Consider the following 24,416-nt stretch of genomic DNA (forward strand, 5'->3'; position numbering starts at 1 on the left):
ATTTTTTTCTTTATAGGAACCTTTAAGAATTTATTGTTTGACGTACAAAAGTTCAAGAATAGCGATGCTTGATGTGTCTGCAGGACATTGTTATCGTAACATCTCCGTGCACACCCCTTTAGAAAAAAGGTAGATTCTCCTCAAAATGGCGGAAGGCAAAGTGAGGATAGGAACTGGCTGTTGAAGGAATGGTGTTAGGCAATTTGACTTTTTACCCTCCTGGAAACTGATTTTGTGCCCGATCTATCAACGAAAGAAGCATGAAGGATAAACACAGACGTAGAAAGGGTCGGACATGGGCTGAGGCTGCTAAAACGGTTTGTATTTAATAGTTCATTCGAACGTGACTGAAATTTTCATTTCGGCATGCAATATTATTATATGTCATGATGTACCTTACATGTACATGTACTACTACTAGGCTACACTACACAGTGCAATGGCAATTGCCAATACAGGGGGCAGCCGATGGGGTAAGGGTCATGCTATTTTAAGCGTCAACGAGTGCTAACAAGCTTCAACAAAGCGTCAACAAGTTATTCAAGCATATTTATGCAAAGACCTTTATCCAAAATGTTGATTAGGATCCTAAATATCAAATTCTATGTAGGCCTAGGCCTATCAACATGATCAACATGATCAATCTGAAATGATATTTGATTTTGAGTGTTGAAATTTGAGTGACAAAGTCGGGCCTGTTTGTGCAGTCCAACCGGTCGACATGTTGTTTTCGCATGGATGGCAGAGAAAAGAAAAAGGGCGGCCCCCATACATCGCGAAAAATTTTCTTTTTCCTGCAAGAATCTGGAAGCAAATTTGATGTTTCTCTTACACAGTGGCAGGTCTTAGAGTCTCTAAAATATGATAAAACCACTTAGTTTTAAATCTTTAGAGGGTATTTTCAAGTTGTTGACACTTCGCTGACTCTTATTGCATGTGTTGACGCTTGTTGATTCTAAATAGCATGACCGGCCGATGGCAATGAACCATCTGACCATGGATGAAGTTATACTATTTTACACAGTGCAGCTTGGAACTTTATTCGGTGGCCATGCCCAAAAGTACATGATCATGGTAACTGTCTTACTAATGCAACCGTGGACCTGGCTGGAAGACCTACATGTAGGCTAGGTCATGTACGGTAGGCCTACTCTGAGTCTGAACATGGCCCAATCAGTCATGGCCGGCCATCATGATCATGGTCATGGACATGATCGATGGATCATGTTTATATTTAAAAGGTGACTAAAACACAAAACATGAGCCCATAGGCCTACTACAAGATAGCAGTTTTCTCCGATCAGGCCATGCCATGTGTTTTGATTATATGATTGCAGAGGGGTCTCACCATTTTGTGTTTGTGAGAATAGAGCCCTAATGAGGACTGAGACTGGTTTATGCAGCAGTTTTGGGAACACCTCGTTTGGAAAAAGATTCTCCAAAAAAACCCATGAATTATTTGAAATTTCATTGTATTTATAGGTGGCAGGACTTGAAGCAGTTTAGTAGTATGAGCTCTTCCGTACAGCTGTCAAATGAAAACTTACTCTTTTGAATTTATTAGCACCTCGTCAGCTTCCCTACATAGTTTGTTTATTTTATTATCAATTAATATTTAAAGCAACACCGACAGTTGAAACTGATAGCTTTTCTTTCACCTATGTTTCTGACTTGCAGGTTTTAGAGAAACAGCCTAATACGCCCATGAGCTGTAAAGAGATATTAAGAAATATAAAAGAGGCTAATCTTAAGGACATAAGGTAGGAAACCATGTTTGTATTTGTCCCCTGTTGTATGCCAACTGGGGAAGATTCTTGCTAAGAACAGGTTCCACAATACACACATTCCACACAAGTTTAAATCTACACATGTTTCTCAATATTAGTAAATGATTTCCTTTTTAGACAATATTGATCCTCAACTTTATCTGAATCATTTTTTGTGATTAGTTGTATTTTTATGTGCCTTAAATCAGTAAGCAACAAAATTAATATAATAGTGAAATAGTCATGTCAAGATTCTTGTAACACCAGGCGAGTTAATCAAATATGAACCAGCATTTTTACAAAAATGTACTATAATTCTTTGCTCTAAACAAATATTTATCAAGAGAAACACATTAATGCAATAAAATTCTAGTAATTGACCTGTTTTCTGGAATCTGTTTTATTTTCTTGAAATACTGGTATTGTGGGGAGTATTTTACTTTTTATGTATTTAATTCTCAAATAATTGTTTCACCTTTTTAATGTTTAACTTTAACGTTTGGTCACTACCTAATGGAACTACTTTCATGCAGAAGGTAAGAGCTAGGTTTGATTTGCATGTGTCTGTTGCTTTGAAGTTGAACGTTATACTTGGCATGGTTTGATTCAATATTCAGCGACTTAGCTGTGACATTGTCTTCGTTTGTAGTAAATACCAAACAAGAAATCCTGTATATCACTTCATGCATCCATGTTCTAAGGGATCACATGGTTGGTTTTTGTTAAATTAATTCCTGAAGTAGACTTGTCAGTTTTAATGAAATACTTTGCTCTATGAACCTTGCACCTCATTTCAGTTGTTCCACTAACATTTGGTCAAAATATGAATGTTTGTTTGAACACTCTCAATCAGAATACCATGCTACACATACATTGCTTGCCACATGGGCATGGGATGTTGACAAATTGTTAAATTCATTGATGTAGTTAATGGTATTGATAGGAGGGACTGAATTATCTTATCTGAGGGAATTCAGCTACCATTGCTCATGCTTGACATGTTGTATTGAATGAATTACTGGACTTCTTTGTTTGTTTTTTTCAGTGGTACCGTGCCCTCTGCTTGCTTAAATGCTGTTCTACATGGTGGTTGTCGTGGACCAGATGGAACCTTCTTCAAAGTGGCTGATATGATGGGAGTTTATGGTCTAAGAGTGAGTTCCTATTTAAAACGTTACTTTGCCTTGTTAAATTTCACCCAAATTGAAATTGGTTTTAGAATTTTGCATTTTTGACATAACGTATCTAAATACGGTGAAACTTCAAGTAAGCATTTTACAATACTTGAAAGTTTCTGGCGCGCATCCAGTAATAACTGATAGATATTTAAGTGTATAACCATCTCTCATAGGTCATGGTTTCCCACATTATCTTGGTGCATGCATACACATTTACTTGTTGAATATGGCAAGTTCGCCAGCTGGGGCCAATTTCATAAAGCTGCTTAAGCACAAAATTTGTCTAAGCACAAAAAAACTTTACTAAATAAACAAAGACCAGCTCAAACTCATGATTTCCATGCTAGCCAAAAGACTGCTGAATACCATTCCAAAACAATATACTGTACATCACCAGAAGTTTTGTCCGGTAACCTGATTTGTCAAGCAAGGTTTTTTCAGGCTTAAACAAATAAATTTTTCGCTTAAGCAGCGCAATGAAATTGGCCCCAGATCTTAACTGATACGTGGAAGTTGAATGTGAAAAGAACAGGGTTTATTCCTCCACCATTTGTTTCACATAATAGATTTTAATTTGAGTGACCTACATGTACATGTACATTTTACACTTGAATTTTCTGTGGAATGTTTTCCATTCCTTGTTTTCTCAGAGTCATTTATCTGATGAAGCTCGGAGTATGCTAGAATACAAACTGGATGACTCAATAGATGTGTCCAGTACCCTGGATAGTTTAGATGAACCTGATGCTGAAATAAGTGTCAGCAAAATGCAGTCAGGTACCAAGAAAATGCGTGAGTGAAATACTTGTACTTAATGATATGCAACCTGCTTCAATTCACATGTATAAGAGAATTACCTGAATGACAAGTACTATTAATAGACTGATTGCTCCTGTGAATCATGTGATATACAGTGGACATCATCATGTCTTTGGAGTCTTATTTACAAACAAGAAAGCCAATGTTTGGTATAGCACCCAGGCTATCAGTAGTTCGAGTATGGTACCTATCATCAACTTTAGTTTTGGTAAAAGATACTTATGAAACACTTTGCTTTTAGTGGACACCGTGTTTGTTTACACATATATTTAATACCCACTATAGGTCACGCGACTTAGGGCGTGCAATCTGTCTATTGTCTTTCTTTTACAGAATTTTTTCTGTTTAGTTGAGATTGAGATACCCTAAAGGTTACTTAATTTATTTCTAATTATCTCTTTTGAACCTTACTTTCATTTCTCTAGCTGTGTGCTATCTACCCGAGAAAGCACACCATCTCATTCCAGCCCTCAGACGCTTTACACTCCACCAAGTCCCAACAACATCAGCAGCATCTTCAAGTAGTGTCTCATCTCATCAGTCACCACCAAGGATGACAGAGTCGGAGAATCGTGTCCATCATCACCATTATCACAGTAAGGGCTTGAAAGCTACATCACAGATGCACAGCCCAACAAAGTTAAAATTCACTCTACATGTACATCCCAAGCACCAAAGACGGAAGCAGCAGATTGTACCTAGGATTATCCTGAAGCCGCTAAAATCTCCTCCAGGAAAAGAGCCCAATTATGCAGGTAAACATCTGACAAGTTCTGTACAATGCAGTATCACGTTTGGACTGTCACTTCAAAAGGTATACTCTTTTATATCAGGTGGATAATAATAAAAAGTAACAGGTGCAGTATGTCTATATGACATTGGTATTTGTCCCGAAGTTTCATATCTATTTCCGTATATACATGTATGTTTTTCACACAGTTCTAAATCTGGCTTTTATGTTGGCAAATGTGCGAGGGCATAAAATTCTTTATGGTTGGAATTTTTGTATGCAAGATATAATGGTGAACACCATGGAGTCACCAGTGAATAGCGTCATAATTCTAGATTGTGATTCAATGCTAACTTTATATTCCTTTACATTGCAGCGGAGGTGATAGATCTAACACCATCTCCCAGTGACAACGAACGTGATTCTCAAGCCATGCAAGATGATGATATTGACACTGACACCAGCAAAGATGACACCTCAGAAAGTAGTAGTCTTGGAATTACAAAAAATCACGTCAGTAATGCCTACACTGTTGAACACTCCCAGATAGATCATCAGCCACCCTCATCCTCAGACCAACAAGCAGCAACTTGTAATCCATCAAGTACATCTGATAATTCTGGGAATGTGGTTGACAATCAGTCCAATTCCATGCTTACCGCTATCAGGAGTTGTCAAGGAGGCAAAGATGATAGGAGTGATGTTCCTGCTGCACCTGTTACGAAACCCGAACCACCTGCTGCCAGCCGGGTGTCACTACGAATCAGCATGAGACAGACATTACCACTACAGACACAGACAAGGTCCCAGACTATGAGCAAATTAATGGCCAATGTACCAGGATTCAGTGGCAAGGTGAATGTTGGTTTTCAGTATCACACACAAGAAAAAGTGTTTCATAAACACTGAAAAAATAGCATTATAACGTGATATACAGATTATTTGAAATTTGCTTAATTCAAATAAGATGTACATATAATTCCCCAAACTCAGTCAAGGTTTGATTGCTGGTTGAATGAAGAACCATTGCAAGTTGTTGCTTAGCTGAAGGTACATTCCGATGCTGCCAAAGAAAATTCAAGTGGAATAATTAGTAACATTCTGTCCTTCTCTTACAGCCAAGAAACAGAGATAAAAAGTTTTCAGGTGAGATGTGATATTATTTATTTATATGTAATCATCCAAAAGTGCATTTAGCACCAATTACAGGATGATAATGAGTGAAGAAGACAATGCAAAAATGTTCAGTTTAGAGGTGGGAGGAAAATTCCGGATAAATTTTTCAGGCAAACCCTAGGACTGAGGTAGGGACTGAAAACCCAGTCCGCATGCAGACTGAGCCGGATTTGAACCCCAGAAGTGGAAGCCAAGGAAAGAAGCACTATGCCAACCTGTCTCCCCAAATTAAAGAAATAATTCACAAGAATATTAGGGATATTGCTTTGGTTAGTCAAACACCTGTAGTATACTGTCCTCATTTTTTCCTAGTTTTATCCAAGCTACATCCTCCTAAGAAGATGAGTCTTCATGTGGATCTTGAAACACCAGATTCCATCTTGGCTAACGTCAACCTGAAGGTAGAAAATCAAACATTTTTACTGATTACCTATTACCCATTTACCTATTGAGTCAAATTGTACAAGTCGTGAGCAAAGATCGTATAGCACCGCGTAGCGGCGCAAGATGCAGAACTTCACTGTGAATACACGTAAAATGTTGTAATCGCATAGGCACCATTTGAGCAAGAAATGCGCCTGCACAATGCACTTTACTGCATAGGCGCCCCGCACCTAGTGAGCCTGTGCCTAAGCATTACCGTAAACTGCGCAGGCATATCACTTGCTCAAATGGCACCCATGGTAATTACACCTTGTGGGCAGAGTTATCCATCTTGTACCTTCGGTGCTATACGATCTTTGGTTATGAGTTGACCATGAAGGGTTAACTGTGACTTGGACAAACATAACTTGATGTGTGCAGAAACTTAGATTTGCTGTCAGTAAATTTTAAGACTGGTAATGTAGAACTGTGTGGGATGCTTTTCTTTTATGGAACATCAGTGACCCTATATGGAATTTGTTAGAGAAGAGTCTACAAAATGTCAGCAAACAAAAAGAGAAAGTTGCATCGCACCTTTTCTGCAGAATGCAGGCACAATACATGTCATTCATAAAGAGAACTGTCTGGTTTGTTTTCTAGGCATTGATCAACAAGCATACCTTCAACAGTCTACCTGCTCACTACCAATACAAACTACTTACTCTTCTGCCAAAAGTTGACAGAATACACACCAATGATAACTTCATTAAGTAAGTACTCATTTAAATTGTTTTAACCCAGGATCATTGTCTCTTACTATACTAGTGTGTATTTTAAAGGTGGACATTTCCACAAAGCATTGTAAATAGTAGTCAGTTTGAAGTCAGGAATTCTTAAGAACTAGGACTTTGAACCAATGAGAATTCCATGGCAAATTAAATTGATGTAATTTTTTATGTTAGATCCAGACTGAGGAAAACATTCCTTCCTCTGAGAACAAGTTGAATAGTGTAATATGTTCATATTGTTAATGCTGTTTGTTTTCAGAATGAATACTTCAGCATTGGATAACGAGTTCTTTGCTAGAGCATGCAGTAAATGGAGGGAACGCTTGTCAGCAGGAGAGTTTACACCAGAATCTCAGCTAAGACTCAGACAGGAAATTGAGAAAGATATGATCAAGCTGGACCCATGGAAGGTATGTCTCTTCAAATACAGAGATATAAGGCTTGCATCAACATACCAGGCTCTTGAACTTCTGAGCTTTGTATTCTTCAGCATTCATTCCAGCCCGTACAATTTCAAGCATTATTGTTTAACCATAGCATCATGAATGTTGCCGGGTTAGATCTTGAAATCTGGCCTTTTTTTCAATGAAAAATTTAGAGGCATTTTTAATCAGCTGACTTTGAAATGTCTCATTCTCTACCTGGCTGCTTGCATGTTAACACTTGACTGTTCTTACTGTATGCTCACTCGGGATGTGGTACCCATCTACATCCTGAAAAGGAATTAAATTTCTGACAGCTGTTTAACCTAACCAAATTATTCAACACAACGCATCCCATTGAAACAGATGATTTTCTTAATATGCTCTGTCTGCTTGTTCCTGCCGAGAACCTTTGATGTTTCTTCCCAATTTAAAAGACATTTCCTTTCATTGTCAACTTCCCATTCTCTCCATGGTTTTAGGCCAAACATTTTGAACCATCCTGGGGTCAGTCTCTTCTCGCCACTGCCCCTGATATCCCAGAATCCTTTGCAAGTATGGGCGTCATCCCACCTGAAGAGAGGAGAGCGCCAGCCATGCATACTAGAAGCTCTTCCCAGAGGAAAGTAGCCGCAGTGAACTCCGTCAGTACAGTGTATCGTAACACCAGGTCAGCGACTTCTGGTGGTCACCATCATTACCACAAGTTGGGTTATGACTCTCCAAGACATCATCGGAGTATGTCAGCCAGAGAGAGTCGACGGATGCATCGTATGGCCCAGAAGGAGCTCAAATATCGAGCTTCAATGGAAGTCAAAAGCACTCCCAAACCAGACCCTGTACCTAAACAACCAGATCTTAGATCAGTCATTGCGGATATCAATATCAAGCAGTCAACTAATAGCAGTTTAGCTTCATCACAGTCCAATTTCTCTTGTAGTTCTCTTCTGTCCAGTATGGCAATGGAAAGCCAACGAAATCAAGCTGCAGCAAATTTAGTGGCTTCTTCTTCAGCCTCGCAGTTGCTACCGAAATCATCTGATGGAAAAAATGTTGGTTCAATGAAGAGACACTTAGAAAGTACAGATGAAGGTACAGACAAGCGTCTATGTTTAGATGATGGTAACGTGGTGGTGCTAGGTACACGTCAAGTGTCCAGAAGTCAGTCTGTGTCTACTCAGTCTTCCACAACAATTATCACTGCTGTCTCGTATGCTAATGCTTCACGGCAACAAACTTCAACCTCTGCAGTAGTGAATTCTGACAATAAACCCAAGGTTCAATCCAACATCAAATCATCGGTTAATGTCGGAAAGCAAGGGACAAAAACGCTCGCTCAGATCAAGGCTCAGACTCAAGCCCGGGCACAGGCTCATGGCTCAACACGTACTTTGGCACAGATTAAAGCTCAGACAACAGCCAAGTTGTTGGCACGGTCGGCAGCTCAAGCAGAGGCACAAGCTAAGACAGCTAGTCATATGCCAACAATTTTAAGTCGATCACGATCTCCACAATGGAATACTGTCAAAACAGTGATTCCTGTTGCTCTGTCATCAAGCAATGCTGCAGGAAACATCACACAATCATCATCTAATCAAGGATCCAAACCTAAGGTACCCAATCATGTGCTACAAGTAAATACATCCACTCAGCAAGTTGTTCAAACCATTCAACCATTCATCATTAAAACTCAACCAGGAAGTAATGTTAGTGTCGTCTACGTAACCCAGCCAAATGTGGTAACCCTAATGCCAGCGTCAGCTGCTGCCATTCAGCATATGAATAGCAAAGGTCCAAGTCTTGCAAAATCAGTGTCCGTGGTTCAAAGCACATCAAGTTCTAAGGTAGTGGTTGAGTCTGTCCCACAGATAACAACTTCAGCTAGTGTATCTCAGAGACCAAACTCAATCAAAACTCTTCTGAACTTGCAAAATGTATCAGGAGAATCTTCAACCAGTGCCTCACCACAGGAAGAGAAGAGTGAAGGTCTTTCTAATGGGATTAGTCTGGAAACACCAGCCAACCAAAGTACGAATAAGCCTGAAACACCATCCTCTGAACCTCGAGTTGTGAGCACAAGTGAGGTCGTTGTCTTGGAAAACGAAACTACCTTTGCACAGCAGCAGATTGCATCAGCTAGTACTACTGGAACACCTGCTGTAGTCTCAGATTCATTCAAGATTGTAGCAAACAGTAATGCACAGGTGGATCCGTTTTCAAATCGATCAACAGCAAGTGTTGTGCTTCAGCCAGTTGACATGGCAGCTAACGGAAGGGAGAGTGCTAATAGTTTAGATGCTTCCGGTAAATGTTCATGTCGCTTGGGGGCAATGGTTGTATGTAAAGGTTGTGGCGCTTTCTGCCATGATGACTGTATTAGTCCAACAAGTCTGTGTATGGCTTGTGTAGTGAGATAACTTTAAGCCATCTTCTGACCAAATTGAGTGTGTTTGTAGAACTAGAAGGTTCTGTGTAAGACAGTTTTTGTAAGTACAAAAAGTTTATAAAGCACTGTTAAAAATCTCTCATCTTTGGCTGATTGCATTGTGTATGTATTTTTATCCAATGTTGTGGCTACATGTTTTTGTACAAAACATGGAATAACCAACACAGCTCTTTGTGCATGAGGAGGGATGTTTAATTTCTCAGCATTAATTCAGATTGGAATAAAGTCTTCAGATTTAAGTTATCCTTCAAGGGGTACAACAGTTACATATTCATAACCAAAATGTTGTGTTTAGTGAAGTAAAAGCCTTTTTGGTTGTCCATTCATTACAAGCTCTACAAACAAGGTGTCACATACACGTAGCATTCCTTTGCCATTGTTCATCCTATCACTTGTGAAAGGATATGTGATGGAACCAAGAACAGCATGAGCTGAATACTTAAACCGTCATCAAACCTTCTTGCATAACTACACACATTTTTACAACCGAAGATAGAGCTAAAGAGCTGTAAGGACAAAAATTTTTATAGTGGAATTTTAAGTATTGTGTTCAAAATTATTTTTTGTTGTTCAGTTCACACATACATATAGTCTCCATTCCTAGGTGCCTATCACTGCTAATTCATCAAATGAGCCAAGATTTATCTGAAAAGAAAAGCTTATCAAAGTAATGAAGAAGTGTAGCAGCGAAGGTTCTTTTGCCCCTGTATGCATGGGTATCAATTATCATGTAAATATCAATTGTATCAAAGTTGTACATTGACTGGCAGAGGATGCGACTTGATAGTAATGTCATTTATTGATTTTATATGAATACACAAAGATAGCCATTACAAGCAATAAAATACCAGTAATGTACTAGTACCTGTAACGTGCTATTATGGAAAAAACAAACAGGGCAAAGGTTTCTGAAACAATCTTATCCTGAATGTATTTTTGATTTGAAAAAAATGTTGCTTTCCAGTGGGTGGAACAGATGTAGGATACAACTTGCATTTCTGCATCTTTCATTTTTTTTTTGCTCTGAACAATGATGTACGGTAATGTAGATTGGAGAGTTATGGAAAGTAGTCAAATAGGATTTAACTCTTTGGGACATCATGCCATACGTATGTTTGATTTTGTTGCAAATGTATTTTGTTTCTTATCATCTGTAATGGGTATATTTAATTTGTCTTCATTGTTTTATTTATTCATGACAAACGTGGAATTCTATTTAAGCATCAGTTTTGCTTTGCATGGCTTACTTTGTATACTTGTAGTGTATAGGGCTACATGCAGCTTTGCTCTGCATCTCAGTCAGATTTTCTTGACGGGGGTTTTCTTGATTGAAAAAATCTGATTCTAGAGTAATTTTATTTTCATTCCTCATACCTGCTAACCCAAAATGCCAAATATTTAAGAACATTGCATACATTTGTATGTGGATAATTCCAGAAATTAGGGTTTCATTTTTGTGTGTGTGTCCCTGTCACATCCGACATATGATGTTGTAAGTTCAGAACACATTTTCTAATTTCAAGAAATCAAGTCCAGTGATATTTCCATGTCAAATAACAAAGGTCAGATGTAACAGGGACATGACAATGTCATACTTTTGGACCCCTGTTTGCTGGAATTACCCATGTACATGTAAGTCTGGTACATATTGAATTTGCATGTTTCTTGCATGCATTCCTGTCATTACTAACTGCCAGACAAAAGACATTTTAGGCTTACACAGTGTGTTGTACTCATTTCTTGAAGATTGTCACATTAGATATGCAAATCAGCAAGGTATGTTGAGCTATATCAATTAAGTCTAATTAGCAGTGCTGTTTGCTGGTGGGAAATACTAAGTATCACTTTAGTCAGCCATAAATCAAGGATCATCAAAAATGTTAGCTACCGGTACTTGTATTCCATGTTGTAATTCACAATGCTCGAGTTTCGACCAAATCTAATTCTAATCCTACTATACTTACTGATTTCCAAGCATGTGGCAATGGTCACTTAGATCCTACTCAAATTGGATGTGTAATTACTCTTCAACAAGGCGTTCATGTTTGGTGCTTGTACATTCTTGGGTTACCTTTTTAAAGACAGGTCATGAAAAATTGGGTTTTTAAAATTTGGTTTAAATACTAGCCACATTTCAGAAGTCATAATGGATAATAAGTGAAGATGTGTGAAATAAATCAATACATAACATTATAGGCAGATTTACTGAGTAATTTGTATGTGTAGTGCGAAATATAACCGACACTGCACAATATTTATCAGTGCAACTGAGAAACAAAATGTTTTCAGGAGGTAATGTGTGTGGTTGGTTATATTTTGTCACTACATAACCAAATCAGATCTGCTTCATTGAAAACATTTGTAACCTTTGTCAATAGAGCATTACGGTGTATATTGAAAAGTAGCGCAATTGAAGCATTCATCAATACATGTACATGTAATTTGTAATAAAGAAAATGTAAATGACGTGAAAACTCGTCTATTAGTCTCATGGCTGAACTAGTCATCCTCCACAGCTGTCGTTGCAAGTCTGTTGAAATCTCTCTACTCTGAGAGAAATGTCAGTTATACAAAGGCTTGACATATCCTTTGATAAAACTTTGATATGACATTTTAAACATGGATGAAATCCATGGCACATGAAATGCCAGCAACGATTAGTCATTGGGTATGTTAACTTTTCATGCAGGAAAACATTTTGACGCATTTTGAAGTTGAGTTCTGAAATCAATTGTCCCCTTTGGAGTGCAATGTAAATGTTGAGATTTATTTAAAGAACTTGGTTGGATAGCAACCATGAAATCATAAGGGAACCCACATCATCCATCAGGTGGGGAAGAAATTGTCTTCTGATCAGGCACATTGTTTGTCTGCACTGTAAGAGTTGGGAGAATAAGGATCCCTGAAGACTTTCTGTCCAAACATCTTATAAGCCTTCCACTATGGTGTTTACTATGTGGCTTTGATGAAAACAAATCTCAAGTATTCTACCAATCATGTCAAATTTATTGTCAAATACTATACAGGTAACTCCTATTACATTTCAGTTGTTTTATCAAAATTTCATACTGAAAGCAAGTCAAAAACTACGGCAAAGAGTCAGCGGATTTCCTTTTTTTGTGAGCCTAGAGCTGATTGACACTATACTCATTTAGCATGCATTTTTTGTGAATTCTCACGGAATTTGGCCCGATCAAAATGACAACATCCTGTATAAGTCTTATGATGCCACCATCAACCAGCTGAAAGGAAGAGAAATAGTCTGACTATCCATGCTGCTAAGGTCCATTTGAAGTGCCATTTTCCATATCAAATATGAAATCAATAACCAATAATGGCACGCTACCCAACTGTAGAATTGCATACCTGTAGAAACCCTACAAGCTCTTTGTATTGAAATCAAACAGCATGTAGATCTTTGATTACATTGTGATTTCTGCATGGTACTTGACACTGCAGTTCATCTGAGTTATGCACAACACGAGTACATGCTAACTACAAATGTTAAGCTTGAAATCTAAACAGCTAATCTGTAAATTCTTTAAAATGTAGAATTAAAAAAAAGTTCAGGCACTTAGTTTATAGATAAAAGTGTCAGAGGCTGAACTGTATGAAAAATTTGTTGACAAACTTTGATTCATCTGAAACACACCTTCCCACATGGACTCCTGGCTTTTACTAAGTCTTTTATTTTAATTTTTTATGAATTCTTCCTTCAATAAAACCACTCTTGGTTTACCGCCCTTCTTTCTTCCACTGATTCTGCCAAGTACGCACAGAATTCAACCCCCATCATATTGTTGAATGATTCAATTGCCATCCCAATACTCAAAGAATTCTTCTCTCAGTACATTGTAGGTTCTCAGATGAATTGCCTTGTAGCGTTCCAAAGCAGGGTAAAACCTGAGACCAGTCAACAACTCAACATCCTTGATCGTAGCTGTGTTAGTCTCCATGTAATCACTCTGGCCCTATGAACAAATAATGTTTGGTTATTAGTTGATTTTTTTTTCAATTGTTCCTTTACATAATTGAAAGATGTAATTTGAGGCTTTGCATAGGAGTATGTGTTCTGAAATTGTATCACAGCCAACGTTAGTCAGTTTGTTAACGGCAAGGTTATTTCTTGTACCTGACATGCCTGTATGCCATCTTTGTTATGCAGGATAAAGGCGAGAGGGATAAGGGAGGAACAGTCTTTGTTGATTGGTTGATTGTCTGTTGACGAACACCGAGTGATTATAGCAAAGTAGTGAGTTGGTATCATAGTGTCTCCCAGCTTTTCCCTTGGGGAAAAAAGAAATTAAAAAAATGTATTGAAGATGAAAATGACTTGTCTTTCATGTTGTACTACAACCTCTGGCCCTCAAGTCTTTTCTCTGTGTTTCTCTGAGCTGTGTGATGTGGAGAACTTGGAAAAAGTTGTCTCTTGGTGCTCAGCTGCTCTAAATTTAATTGGTTTGAGATCAAATGTACAACATAAGTTATATATCACTCTTGATTGAATTTTGATGGATTAGCAAGTTAAACTAGCTTTTGGATGACTTAGCATCCTAACCAACACATTTGGTTTAGTTGGGTTGAAGTTGGAACATATAAGCATAAATACTGTTACAAGAACAGATCACTGACCCCGTCCGATTCAAAACTTCCATAGAATCCCTGAGACCATCCAAGTCATAGTCGAAGATGGGACCAGTCACAATGTTGACACCATTGTACTGATCAGCCCATTTAGGGAGATAGTCATCCAAGTAACCGCTCCAAACATCTGCAACATGTTAGGAATTTTTTTTCAGAAAAAACTGTCTAAGAAGGCCCTGTGTCTTACAAAGTTTACCACTCACAGGCCACCAATTTACAACTGGTTTACTAACCTCAAAACAACCTCACAAATTTATAACAAATTGAGTAAGTTGAGTTGCTTACTTTTACCTCTTATAAATCCACTGAATTGTGGGACCAAGTTGGATGTGATCAGTGCGTCCATCTTGGCATCTAGTGTTTCTGTCAATCCTGGACAAAAGGCATCATGAAAGCCACTTTATGTATGACCAAAAAAACCAGTAACAATGAAAGTCTTGGAAAACTATTTTCTGATCAATGTATCTACATTGTGCTGAAGCAATAATGTACTGTGGATAGTTCCAGTATATTTGCAAAACTAGGGCATACACATTTGCTGTATCAAAAACAGTGAGGGAACAGGAAATGAATATTACTTTATTGGACATGCAAAGAAGTTTATGTTGTCTTTTTGCTTTCTTTTGCTATTGTTACATATTTTTGTATCTTTGACTTGTTTTGTTCTGTTTATTGTAAGTTTCACCCGATTCACCTTTTTTTAGTTACCTGGGGAGTAGGAAAAACCCATGGTTATATTTCTTGGATCAACGTCTACAACAGTATCGGGTGCTTGAATGTTGTCGTAGTTGGTACAGTTGGGGGTAACATTTGCTCGAACACGGACATCAGTTCTGACACACTTCAGATCTGGAGCAGTATCTCGTGACTGAGAAAGAAAAAGAATAATTACTGATTTGTGATTTGTTTTATATTTTCAGACTGAAATATGTGGAAGGAATGCACAAACGTAATGCTGGACAAGACTAAACCAGTACTATCATATGGGTTCATAATAAAGTAATTTATCTAATGGCAAATATTGTTATGGATATCACATACCACTTTCTTCTCAATTGTGAAAGAAGTGTAGAGAGGCATTTTGAGTTCATGGCTGTAAGCTGTAATGTAGTCAGTCTGAACTAACTCACAGAAATCAGTCTTAAATGTCACCTTTGGAACTCCAAACAAAGCGTGTTTAGTCTTTGCTGTTGTTACTGTGACAAGAAGAAGACAAAGAAACTGAAATAAATGATATTACAAATGAAGACTTCAATTGGAATTGTTTGGCAGTCACAGCATGGCAGAAAGATTTCAAAAGAGACTCTAAAAATGTCTCACCTTCACTTTCGGATAAATGCAGCTGCTCATCAAATTCTTTGATTGTTTTACTGGTGATATTCTGCAGGATAAGGAAATATTAGGTCAGGTTTTTATAAAGAGCAGAGTCTGAGAAACTTGACTTAATAGACAGTGTTGTTATTGACAGCTCATCAAGCTGTTTCGGTAAAGTGGGGCTTTTCCACATCTTCAAACTACATGTAAGATGATAAATTTCCATCTCTGTTGTAACTTAGCTTATTGTGCAATGGATAACCTCGTCATTATCATGAAAATCACTAGTTCGTGATACACTGAGATTTACTCACAGCTACTTTGTCTGTGCATGTACACATGGACTGATCCATATTCAGTCTGTCTGTATAATCATGATCAGTTGCAGGGTAAGGACATGTCAGAGATGATGAATAAGATGATTCATCAATAGGAGGAAGAGGTGGTGGATTCTCCAGGATTTTATGAAGACGACCATTCTCACCATCATTAACTGGTGCTGGTATATCCAGTACATCTGTTCAAGAAAGGACAGACATAACTTGTCAATTGATGGATCAAACTTCAAACAAATTAGACACGAAGAAGATTTATCTAAGTTGATGACAGACATGCCGGTGTAAGAATCCAAGGCAGATAAGCCAAACTTTTGGGGTGTCAAATATTTTCAGGTTAATCTTTTACGGCCCTTCTAATGGATGAGAGTACATTTAGTGCTGTTTAAACTATTTCAGAAGAGTCATGAACAAGCTCTAAAAACTCTCCTTTCTCTCATTATTCAAAAAAACTTTTTGTCTGTTTGTCTTTTTTCTTGCGGGGGCATGGCCCAGGTGACTCTGGATCTGCCCTTGATGAAAAATGAGAAATGTTTCAACTTACCACACATTACGTTGAATAGTTCGATATTCTGGAAAGGTTCTATCTTTAAGTTCTTCTTAAATGCTGGACCATATGCAAGAAAAAGGGCCTGTTAGCAGGAGAAAATTACAGCAAAAGTTGTTAAATGCACACAACGAAAGACAATAATGTCTATCACATTTGCCTTGAAAGGCACCGTATTTAATTAGTGCTAAGACTACATACCTGCATCTGTCTGGCCAAGTTATCATATCCATGACCACCACCATCACAATTACTAGGAAGATTCACACTGTGAATTAAATCGTTCAAATTATATTAATTAAATCTATTTGAAACTGCCAAACTGCTGCTGTTCCAAGTATAAATTTCTGGAATATGAAATTATCACACATGAAGACACCGTGTTAATGTTTCCTTTGTATGTATTTTTTTAAATTTCATAATTGATCAACATATACCAAGTGTCACAGGGACCAAACACACGTTCTAGAATAAAAGCATACTTAAATTTCATATTTACATGTATATTCTCTTTTTTCTATGATATATTGCAGTTAATTAAATAAATCAAGATCGTAGTTTTGAAGCATTTATAATGACAATATATTCCAGAGGTACAACCATTTTCTAGTGAGTCCTCAATGAATTCACTTACTTGGTTATTGCGTACTCCTCTTTGACTGGAATCAATACATCTTCAATACGACGACTGTTCATGTAATGCCATCTCTTTGGCATGTCTGTCTTAACGTATGGGATAACTTTAGGATCTCGACACTATCCAATACAAACAGGATAATCAGTGTGACATTTGAGTTAGAGCAAAAACACAGTACAACACAGACAAAATCATGATTACACAGGTTCATCATCTTTTGTCAATGCCGAATCTGAAATTAATATTACAATAACAATACTATATAACATTGTGTGCAAAAAGTTGATGAAAATAAAAATCAAGAACAAATAACTGTAAATACAATCGATTAGTTAAGTTCAAATGTTAAAACGAAGGAAAATACTTCTTACCATCAACCTGTTAACAATATCCCTTGGTTCTTTCAGTGCAGCTAAAAACAAATCAATAAACCATAAATAACATTTCCAACATTGCTTTTCAACAAAGAGAAATGTACACTTTTTGACCTCCATTTTCTTCAGTATCAAACTTTGAGGACCAAAATCCTTTTGAAAATTTTTCAAAAATCTGCTACAAACTTTCATCATTAAAATACCAAGTTTAAGGAAACTTTATTGACAACTCACCATTGGTACGTGGAGTGTATCTCATCATGCAACCTGCAGTTGATCTACCGTAATATTCACTGGTTGGAAAATTGATGCCATTCTCCTGAAATTTCAAGGATTATTTTGTGAAATAAGACTGCGGACTTGAAATAAATTGCAATAATCATAATTCTCAGCTTTTGGATTCCAAACTAACTTGTTCAAGTTTCTTGGAATAACACAAATTTCCCATGTACAAATTGCAAACACAGATTCAGGACAGTTTATCTGAATGTTTTTTCTTAAAACTCTTTGATTGTAATATTCAGAAAATATTTCAGAAAACCTCAACACAACAGTTTTGAGGCGTAGTGAAAGACAACCTTGTAATATAAAGCCCACACATGATCATCCACAAATGAATGGAGGAGAACGCTCCCAAATAAATTTCCTTTCATAACAGCTATCCCAGGTCATATAAACTGAAAACAAAATAAATAAGAACAGGCAAGAAAATTTTAGAGAAAACCAACAATATACTCACATCAGCCAACTTGATGTAATGGCTACAATTTCTGTCAGCCATTCCATGATCAGCAAGAATGATAATATTAATACACTGATGCATCTTGGTAGCAAGTATTGCATCCATTAAATCAGCAATGTACTTATCAACTTCTTCAAGTTTGTCGTTAACCTGTAAGAATGTCATTTAAAAGTATCAGAGGATGACCATTTGCCTGCCAAATAAGCAAGCTACAAAGATATTTTTGCTCTACATGCATTTTTGGTAGATTTTAGTCATGTATTTGTGATTTTTTGCCTTGTATTATCTTCAGTTTTGTGTTTCTGCTGTGATATTGATACAAACTTGTAAAAAGTCATCAAATCTCTCAACAGGTATTATTACCACACATACACAAAATTTGTGGACAAACCGTTGGGTGTTTGGTCAAAATAACGCCAGTCACTGAAGGCACGGTAATCATTTTATGGTCATAATTCCTTAAATAGCATTACTATACCTGTTGAGAATTTGGTCCAAAGATATGAGCTTCATGATCTGGTTCATTGAAGTACAAAGTGATGAAATCAGGCCTAAAAATATATGAATATAAAGGCTTTTACTAAAACATTGTAAGATGGCTGGATAACATTATTCAGACAGTGATAAGAGAATTAGTACAACCAATTAGAAATTCATCAATTAAAGAACCAGATTAACAAATGCAGATCTAGATCAAATGATGGCTCTTAATTTTTATCAGCGTACTTGGTTTTGAGGGTGTGGTTTCAGCCAGTGGTCATCACAGTTGGGCCAGATTACAGCTCTCACTAATGTTATCCTTCACAGTTTTATTACAATTGCTGCAACCTGACCATGTTTTTAATAAATGTAAAGTGACACAGAACTACTTAAATGAACTTCAAACTCTTCTGGTCTCAAAGCTTAAGTCAGGATCCTGCAATGTTCTTTAGTTGCACCCACCTCTTTCCAGTTGGAAGTTGCAGCCATCCCCGAATAGTGTCAATTTTTTGCTCAGGTGTGATGTTGCTGGGGAAGAAAATCAAACAGTGATAAGCATCAAACATTTCTAATTGTGTCCTGTTCATTCCTTCAGTAATTTCTTCCTTCATTTCTTGCTTTTTTGACTGCTATGACAAAAATAATTTTATGTCATTTGTTCTTGTCGAAGGCTGCAAAACAAACTTGAATTCAGGGAAAAAAGTTTATAAACTCAACTTACTTAGTGTACACGAAGAAATAGTCTGGTCTCATATCTGCAAATTGAGAGGTTATTTTAAAAATCAGATTAAAACAAAAGTTTGAGTTTGACTGTAATAAGTTGTCTTTGTAGGTGATTATGCCATAAAATTGGTGAAACCTTTTATACTTTTATAAAAAAAGTGTTCATATAACATGACGTTACCTTGGATATCAACATCAGATCCTACCCAGAAATAACAACCTGTTCGTAAACCATTCTTCTTGGCTGTGTTCCATATCTAACAAAATTAATATACCACAATAAAGATCAAACGGGCATCAATATGAGGCATTTAAGTTGTTAACTCCCTCACTTCAAACATGAATGTAGTTTATCCCTTCAACTACAAGCTAAACCATTTATGATAGTTATTTATTTGCTGTTACTATAATTTTTACCCTCTCTATGGGTTATTATAAGCCAAGCACTTACTGGTTCTCCATAGTACCATTCCTTTTTTCCTGCCTCAGCACTACCAATGTAATAAGATTTTTTTGTATCAGGATCATACATTGAGTTGCCAATTAGACCATTGTGTTCAGGATACAGTCCCTGCAATAAATCAATAGACATTGATGAATTGTTACAGGATGGATTTGAACCTCTAACCACTAATTTGCGGTACCATTACAGTTTCCCTCACCTATCCCATGACATTTTTTCATTTTCAACCTTTCACTGTGAAATCTATACCACTTACGGTGGCAATGGTGTAGTGATTAGGAAAAGTCACTGAAGGAAAAGATGGAAGCATGTAAGGTGCATGTGTTCCACAGTCACCTACAATGGAAGAAAATACACAGAAATCAAACTAAGAAGTATCTTGCTAAAAAAAACCACAAAAGTTTCTCCTTTTTATCTGTGGATGGAATGTTGGCATGATCCCCAATGCTATCTGTAAAAGATTGGAAGATGGATGGTGTCTCAAGATGATTCATGGTAGCTCACATTCAAACCATCATCACAGGTCTGAACAAATATGTGAAAATGTAATTTTTAAAACTAGATGTCTATGGACCAAGTAAACTTGATGGTAAGCTGCATGTAGGTTTTGAATTTTTATTTGATAATACCTTCTTTTGTTTTTTTAATGTTTATCTCTAAGTTTGGCCATCTGGGCAGAAGGCTTAGACTGGAGTAGACTTACTGAGTCTCTTGATATGTTTAGTGAGTTTTCTTCTAAGGTAGTCTGCTCTGAAGCCATCTAAGGAAACTAAGAGTAGTGGAGGTCTATCAACACTGTATAAGAAAAGGAAGTCACCATTAGTGATCTTTTTAAGGAGAATTTTTCAGTTTTGTTGTTTGGTTTTCTTTCTGTATTCTTTCTTTTTTTTTGTCCCCTCATTTCTGAGAAGTCATAATCTGAAACAGTCATTTAAACCAGTACAGATCAGCAGGTTGAGGTGTTAGGGAAAGGTGGCAAGGCCTTACATCACTTGGGGAAACTACATGAAATATAATTTTGGGTGGGTCTGTTTATTAAATACATTCATCAACAAACTGACATGTTGTTTACAAAATACAAATTACAGTGGCGAACACAATAGAAAATTGTAAGCATTTTATTTACAGAGGACAATTCTTGATCATAACGAGAATTGGACTTACCCAGGGGGGCAAATTGGATCAGATCCAGTTACACAAGGTGTGTCAATCCAGTGGTCAGCTAAGTACAAAAGTACAAACAAACACTTCAAGAGTTGAATCAAAATTATCAAAATGATGAGATCAATGTTTTCAAACACATAATATAATATTTCATTATCAATTCAGAAGTACTTTGGTCTCACATCCTTCATCACTACAATATAAAGCTGTCAAACATATCAATCAATCTTGAAAGAATCGTCAGCTGTCATTTTTAGAGTAGCAGTAGAGAACGATGGAATACATGTCATAGAGACAGGTTGAGACACGATGAAAAGAATCTAGCTTAGATGATCGACAGAGGGAAGAAATTTTATTCCATTGGTAATTAGGCACATCATTTAGACATCAAATGAAATACTACAAATACCTGGTTTTGCAGTTGTTTCCGGTACTGGCTTTCCTGTAGGAAGCATCGGTGATGAGTGAGTTGGAGAGGGAGGCCCGGGGACACCACTTCCATTCCATATGGCATATCCAACACCTAATCCTATCCCTAAACCACACAGTATAATCAGTGACACCTAGGTAGGGAATAAACAAAAGATTGGTGACAATAAAAGATGAATAGGGAAAGAAGGGCTAGTGCTTGAAAGAAGGGGGTTATGAACTGGATGTTTCAACATTGTCATGAAAATATTTATAATCTCCTTCATAAAGTATCCAAACAAACCACCAAAAAGAAAACCAAACTTTTAGTTCACTTATAAATTAAAAAAAACTGTGGAAACAATTAAGTTACTCACTGCCACTCCTATGTAGATGAACATCCTGGTTGCATCTCTCTAAAATGAAATGAAAAATCATCATTCACTTCAGGAAAAGGGCATGACATGCTTGTGCATAACAAAAAAAATCAGCTTTCGAGAAGAGGTTTTCTAGCTCAATATCAACAAAATTGACAACACACATCAAAATGGGAAATTATAGTACTAAACAGTGGTGCCAAGTAAACTTTGTGTAGTCTAAATGCACTTATTATACTTTAGTTGTACCTTAAACATATGCTTCTTCTGATCTTCCTCCAGATCATACTGAAGCTGCATTTCAGTTGTCATGGTGAAACACTTGGAAAATGAAAATTGGAAAAAGCAAATTCAAATTACAAATTATAACAAGCAGATCAAAACAGCAGACTATGCTACACACTAGTAATAGTTGTGTGAGCAATATTCAAGAGTTTGCCAGAATTTATTTGGGTATGTTTATTTTGGTTTATGTATCACTTTGTTTCAAGTCATGAAAAAAATCTTCAGTATTTGGACATCCTTTAATGATTTTGCCCATGGTACCAGAGACACCTTTGCTAGAGCCTTACTCAATGTCACTTAGTTTTAATGGGCATAATTGCATTATTTTATTCCTTTCCATGAGCAAAAAGAACAATGTTTGAGTCCGAATATATCTAATTACAAGTTTTCAAAGTGCCAAGAGCATTTCTTACCAATATTACAAAGTTCACTCTGCCAATTATTTACCAAAAAAGCATAGGCCTAACGTTCAAGTTTGGTAAACAGACAAAGTCACACTTTGGATGACACAGGCGAGCACATGACTATCTTTTCGAACCAGGATGTAAGGGCCTATCATAAATGTAAATGCAACCTTCATGAACACATATACTTGGAGGTCAAAAACCAATAAGAATTAGCTTCATTTATCAATGTGGCAGTTGGTACAAGGTGGTACAAATAAATCAATGTATGAACCTGAGAACAAATAAAGGCCAATATCTGTGATACTGAAGTTTTTTATATTACAAAATCTGATGACAAAATGCTATGCTTGTTGTTTGCACTGAAGATAAAAACAAACATGGCAATTAGCTATGCAAAACATACCACTAACACAAACACTATTTATTTCCAAAACATCATTTAGTAGGATAAAATGGCAGCATCAAAAAAAACTTCTTGCAAAGTACTTTGATGAATGGCTGGCTGCAGTAATGGGAAAAGCTGCAAAATTACCAATTGAAAGAGAAAACAGCACTCATAATTGCTCCTAAGTCAAATTCAAGGAATTCTAGCCCATTTGTTTTTGAATCCTGCTATGGCTTAGTTGTAGCATTTGTGTGTGAGTTCTAGCAAGTTATAAACCTACCTGATTCTGCTAACAGTTCTCATTCGTACTCATGAGCAATAACAGTCACCCAACCAATAACCACTTCCGCTATTCTGGTTGAAGATGCAATGAAATTTATATTCTAATGTATGGAAATAGAGAGAAGGAAAAGATGAAGAGATAACTCCATGGTCAAAGTTTAGGGTTCTGAATCAATAAGGCCTACACCTGAGTCATGATGAACTGTTTGGATTACAAGCATTTAATCATCTTGTAAGTCAATATATATCTGTCTGCTTGTGTGGACTTTCAAATTAAACCCAAGTGCAATGCCTAGTGCAATCTGTAGCTTTCTGATGAAGTTGTGAACACTTAAATGCATGAAATGTCAAGAAGGGCTAGGAACTTTGCCTGTGGTTTTGCCAAGTGCAACGTTAAATAACACATTTATTGTACTAAAAATAGACATTTGTTAGGCTTGGAAGCCAATTCAGAGCTACAGGCTGCACTCTGCCCAGTATCACAAATCATTGAAATCATTACATCTTTGCTAGCTCACCTACCTCACACTCAGCACGTCCTCTCTCTGTTCACACCCCTCTGGATTGAGTGACTACATGTAGTTAGGGGCCAACTGAGATTATTTCAAAAGACTTAGAAAGTCAACACATTGAAAATAAGTCAGAAATGGATAAAACTGTGATCACATCTACTTCTACAGCATACAGAGTGCTTTATTCTCAATTCTATAATTAAATTATGAGCTTGAAGGAATGGGCAAAACTCATGTCAATAAACCTATGGGAGTTTGTATGTCATAATACAGTCAAATACAATGTACTTTTAGTAGATCCGGTTCAGAAGGTATGGGCGAGTTCAGATGTCAAGTAAAATAGGAGGTTAACTTTATGGCATATGCTTTTTTTTCTTTTCCCCCCATATCTACCAGCCCAGAAGACATTAAATCCCCTAAACCACCTGTAGCTAGATCTACCAGAAATATTTGGAAATCAGGACACTGTTAAAAGAACTACTTGCAGGACAGATCCTAAATTAAATACAAACAACATCACTGGGAGCTATATGCATGTGGTCATGAAAGCAGAGGCCCACAATACATAAACAAATTATGCACAAGGGAATAGGGGCCGGAGAAAAGATGTAGGATAAAAGTGAAAATCTCATTGTAAAATTTTTCAACG

At 36.9% G+C, this 24,416-nt stretch overlaps 2 protein-coding genes across 5 annotated transcripts; one reads left to right on the forward strand and one right to left on the reverse strand.

Annotated features, from left to right (window-relative positions):
* Window positions 1-117: 117 nt before the first annotated feature.
* LOC110985689 (uncharacterized) lies at window positions 118-12,162 on the forward strand. Of its 2 annotated transcripts, none has more exons than XM_022246897.2 (11): window positions 118-317; window positions 1,678-1,760; window positions 2,812-2,920; window positions 3,595-3,736; window positions 4,189-4,518; window positions 4,870-5,348; window positions 5,612-5,639; window positions 5,982-6,070; window positions 6,693-6,802; window positions 7,080-7,230; window positions 7,725-12,162. In XM_022246897.2, the coding sequence occupies exons 1-11, from the start codon at window positions 261-263 to the stop codon at window positions 9,657-9,659; spliced, it is 3,513 nt and encodes a 1,170-aa protein (XP_022102589.2). In that variant the 5' UTR covers window positions 118-260; the 3' UTR covers window positions 9,660-12,162. The 2 variants fall into 2 exon arrangements, with proteins under 2 accessions (XP_022102589.2, XP_087005157.1); XM_087149031.1 differs by having other exon boundaries at window positions 3,595-3,721.
* A 509-nt stretch (window positions 12,163-12,671) lies between these two features.
* LOC110985707 (venom phosphodiesterase 2-like) lies at window positions 12,672-24,392 on the reverse strand. 3 transcript variants are annotated; one of them, XM_022246924.2, is made up of 27 exons: window positions 23,778-24,392; window positions 23,254-23,356; window positions 22,146-22,217; window positions 21,897-21,935; window positions 21,521-21,674; window positions 21,112-21,169; window positions 20,651-20,742; window positions 20,204-20,283; window positions 19,936-20,055; window positions 19,666-19,741; window positions 19,483-19,516; window positions 19,224-19,289; window positions 18,760-18,832; window positions 18,279-18,431; window positions 17,774-17,858; window positions 17,537-17,577; window positions 17,163-17,284; window positions 16,730-16,796; window positions 16,526-16,613; window positions 15,961-16,163; window positions 15,653-15,713; window positions 15,374-15,528; window positions 15,041-15,200; window positions 14,624-14,704; window positions 14,321-14,459; window positions 13,821-13,974; window positions 12,672-13,659 (listed from the first exon to the last, which is right to left on the reverse strand). In XM_022246924.2, exons 3-27 carry the CDS (start codon window positions 22,206-22,208, stop codon window positions 13,498-13,500), a joined length of 2,526 nt encoding a protein of 841 aa, XP_022102616.2. In that variant the 5' UTR covers window positions 22,209-22,217; window positions 23,254-23,356; window positions 23,778-24,392; the 3' UTR covers window positions 12,672-13,497. The 3 variants fall into 3 exon arrangements, with proteins under 3 accessions (XP_022102616.2, XP_087005162.1, XP_087005161.1); XM_087149036.1 differs by lacking the exon at window positions 13,821-13,974; XM_087149035.1 differs by lacking the exon at window positions 23,778-24,392 and having other exon boundaries at window positions 23,254-23,372.
* Between the last annotated feature and the right edge of the window lie 24 nt (window positions 24,393-24,416).

Source organism: Acanthaster planci, linkage group LG18 (assembly GCF_054643075.1).
Source record: "Acanthaster planci isolate LZ-2023a linkage group LG18, COTS_SCS, whole genome shotgun sequence".
Classification (NCBI taxonomy): Eukaryota; Metazoa; Echinodermata; class Asteroidea; order Valvatida; family Acanthasteridae; genus Acanthaster; species Acanthaster planci.

Bases quoted from the DNA above. Each gene is read 5' to 3' on its own strand.
- LOC110985689 (XM_022246897.2), top strand. From the start codon at position 261: ATGAAGGATAAACACAGACGTAGAAAGGGTCGGACATGGGCTGAGGCT. The intron at 2,921-3,594 runs GTGAGTTCCTAT...TTGTTTTCTCAG, and splicing joins TGGGAGTTTATGGTCTAAGA to AGTCATTTATCTGATGAAGC. The intron at 7,231-7,724 runs GTATGTCTCTTC...CCATGGTTTTAG, and splicing joins TCAAGCTGGACCCATGGAAG to GCCAAACATTTTGAACCATC.
- LOC110985707 (XM_022246924.2), bottom strand. From the start codon at position 22,208: ATGACAACTGAAATGCAGCTTCAGTATGATCTGGAGGAAGATCAGAAG. The intron at 21,170-21,520 runs GTATTTGTAGTA...TTTTGTACTTAG, and splicing joins GGAAACAACTGCAAAACCAG to CTGACCACTGGATTGACACA. The intron at 19,517-19,665 runs GTAACGTCATGT...CTCAATTTGCAG, and splicing joins ATCTGATGTTGATATCCAAG to ATATGAGACCAGACTATTTC.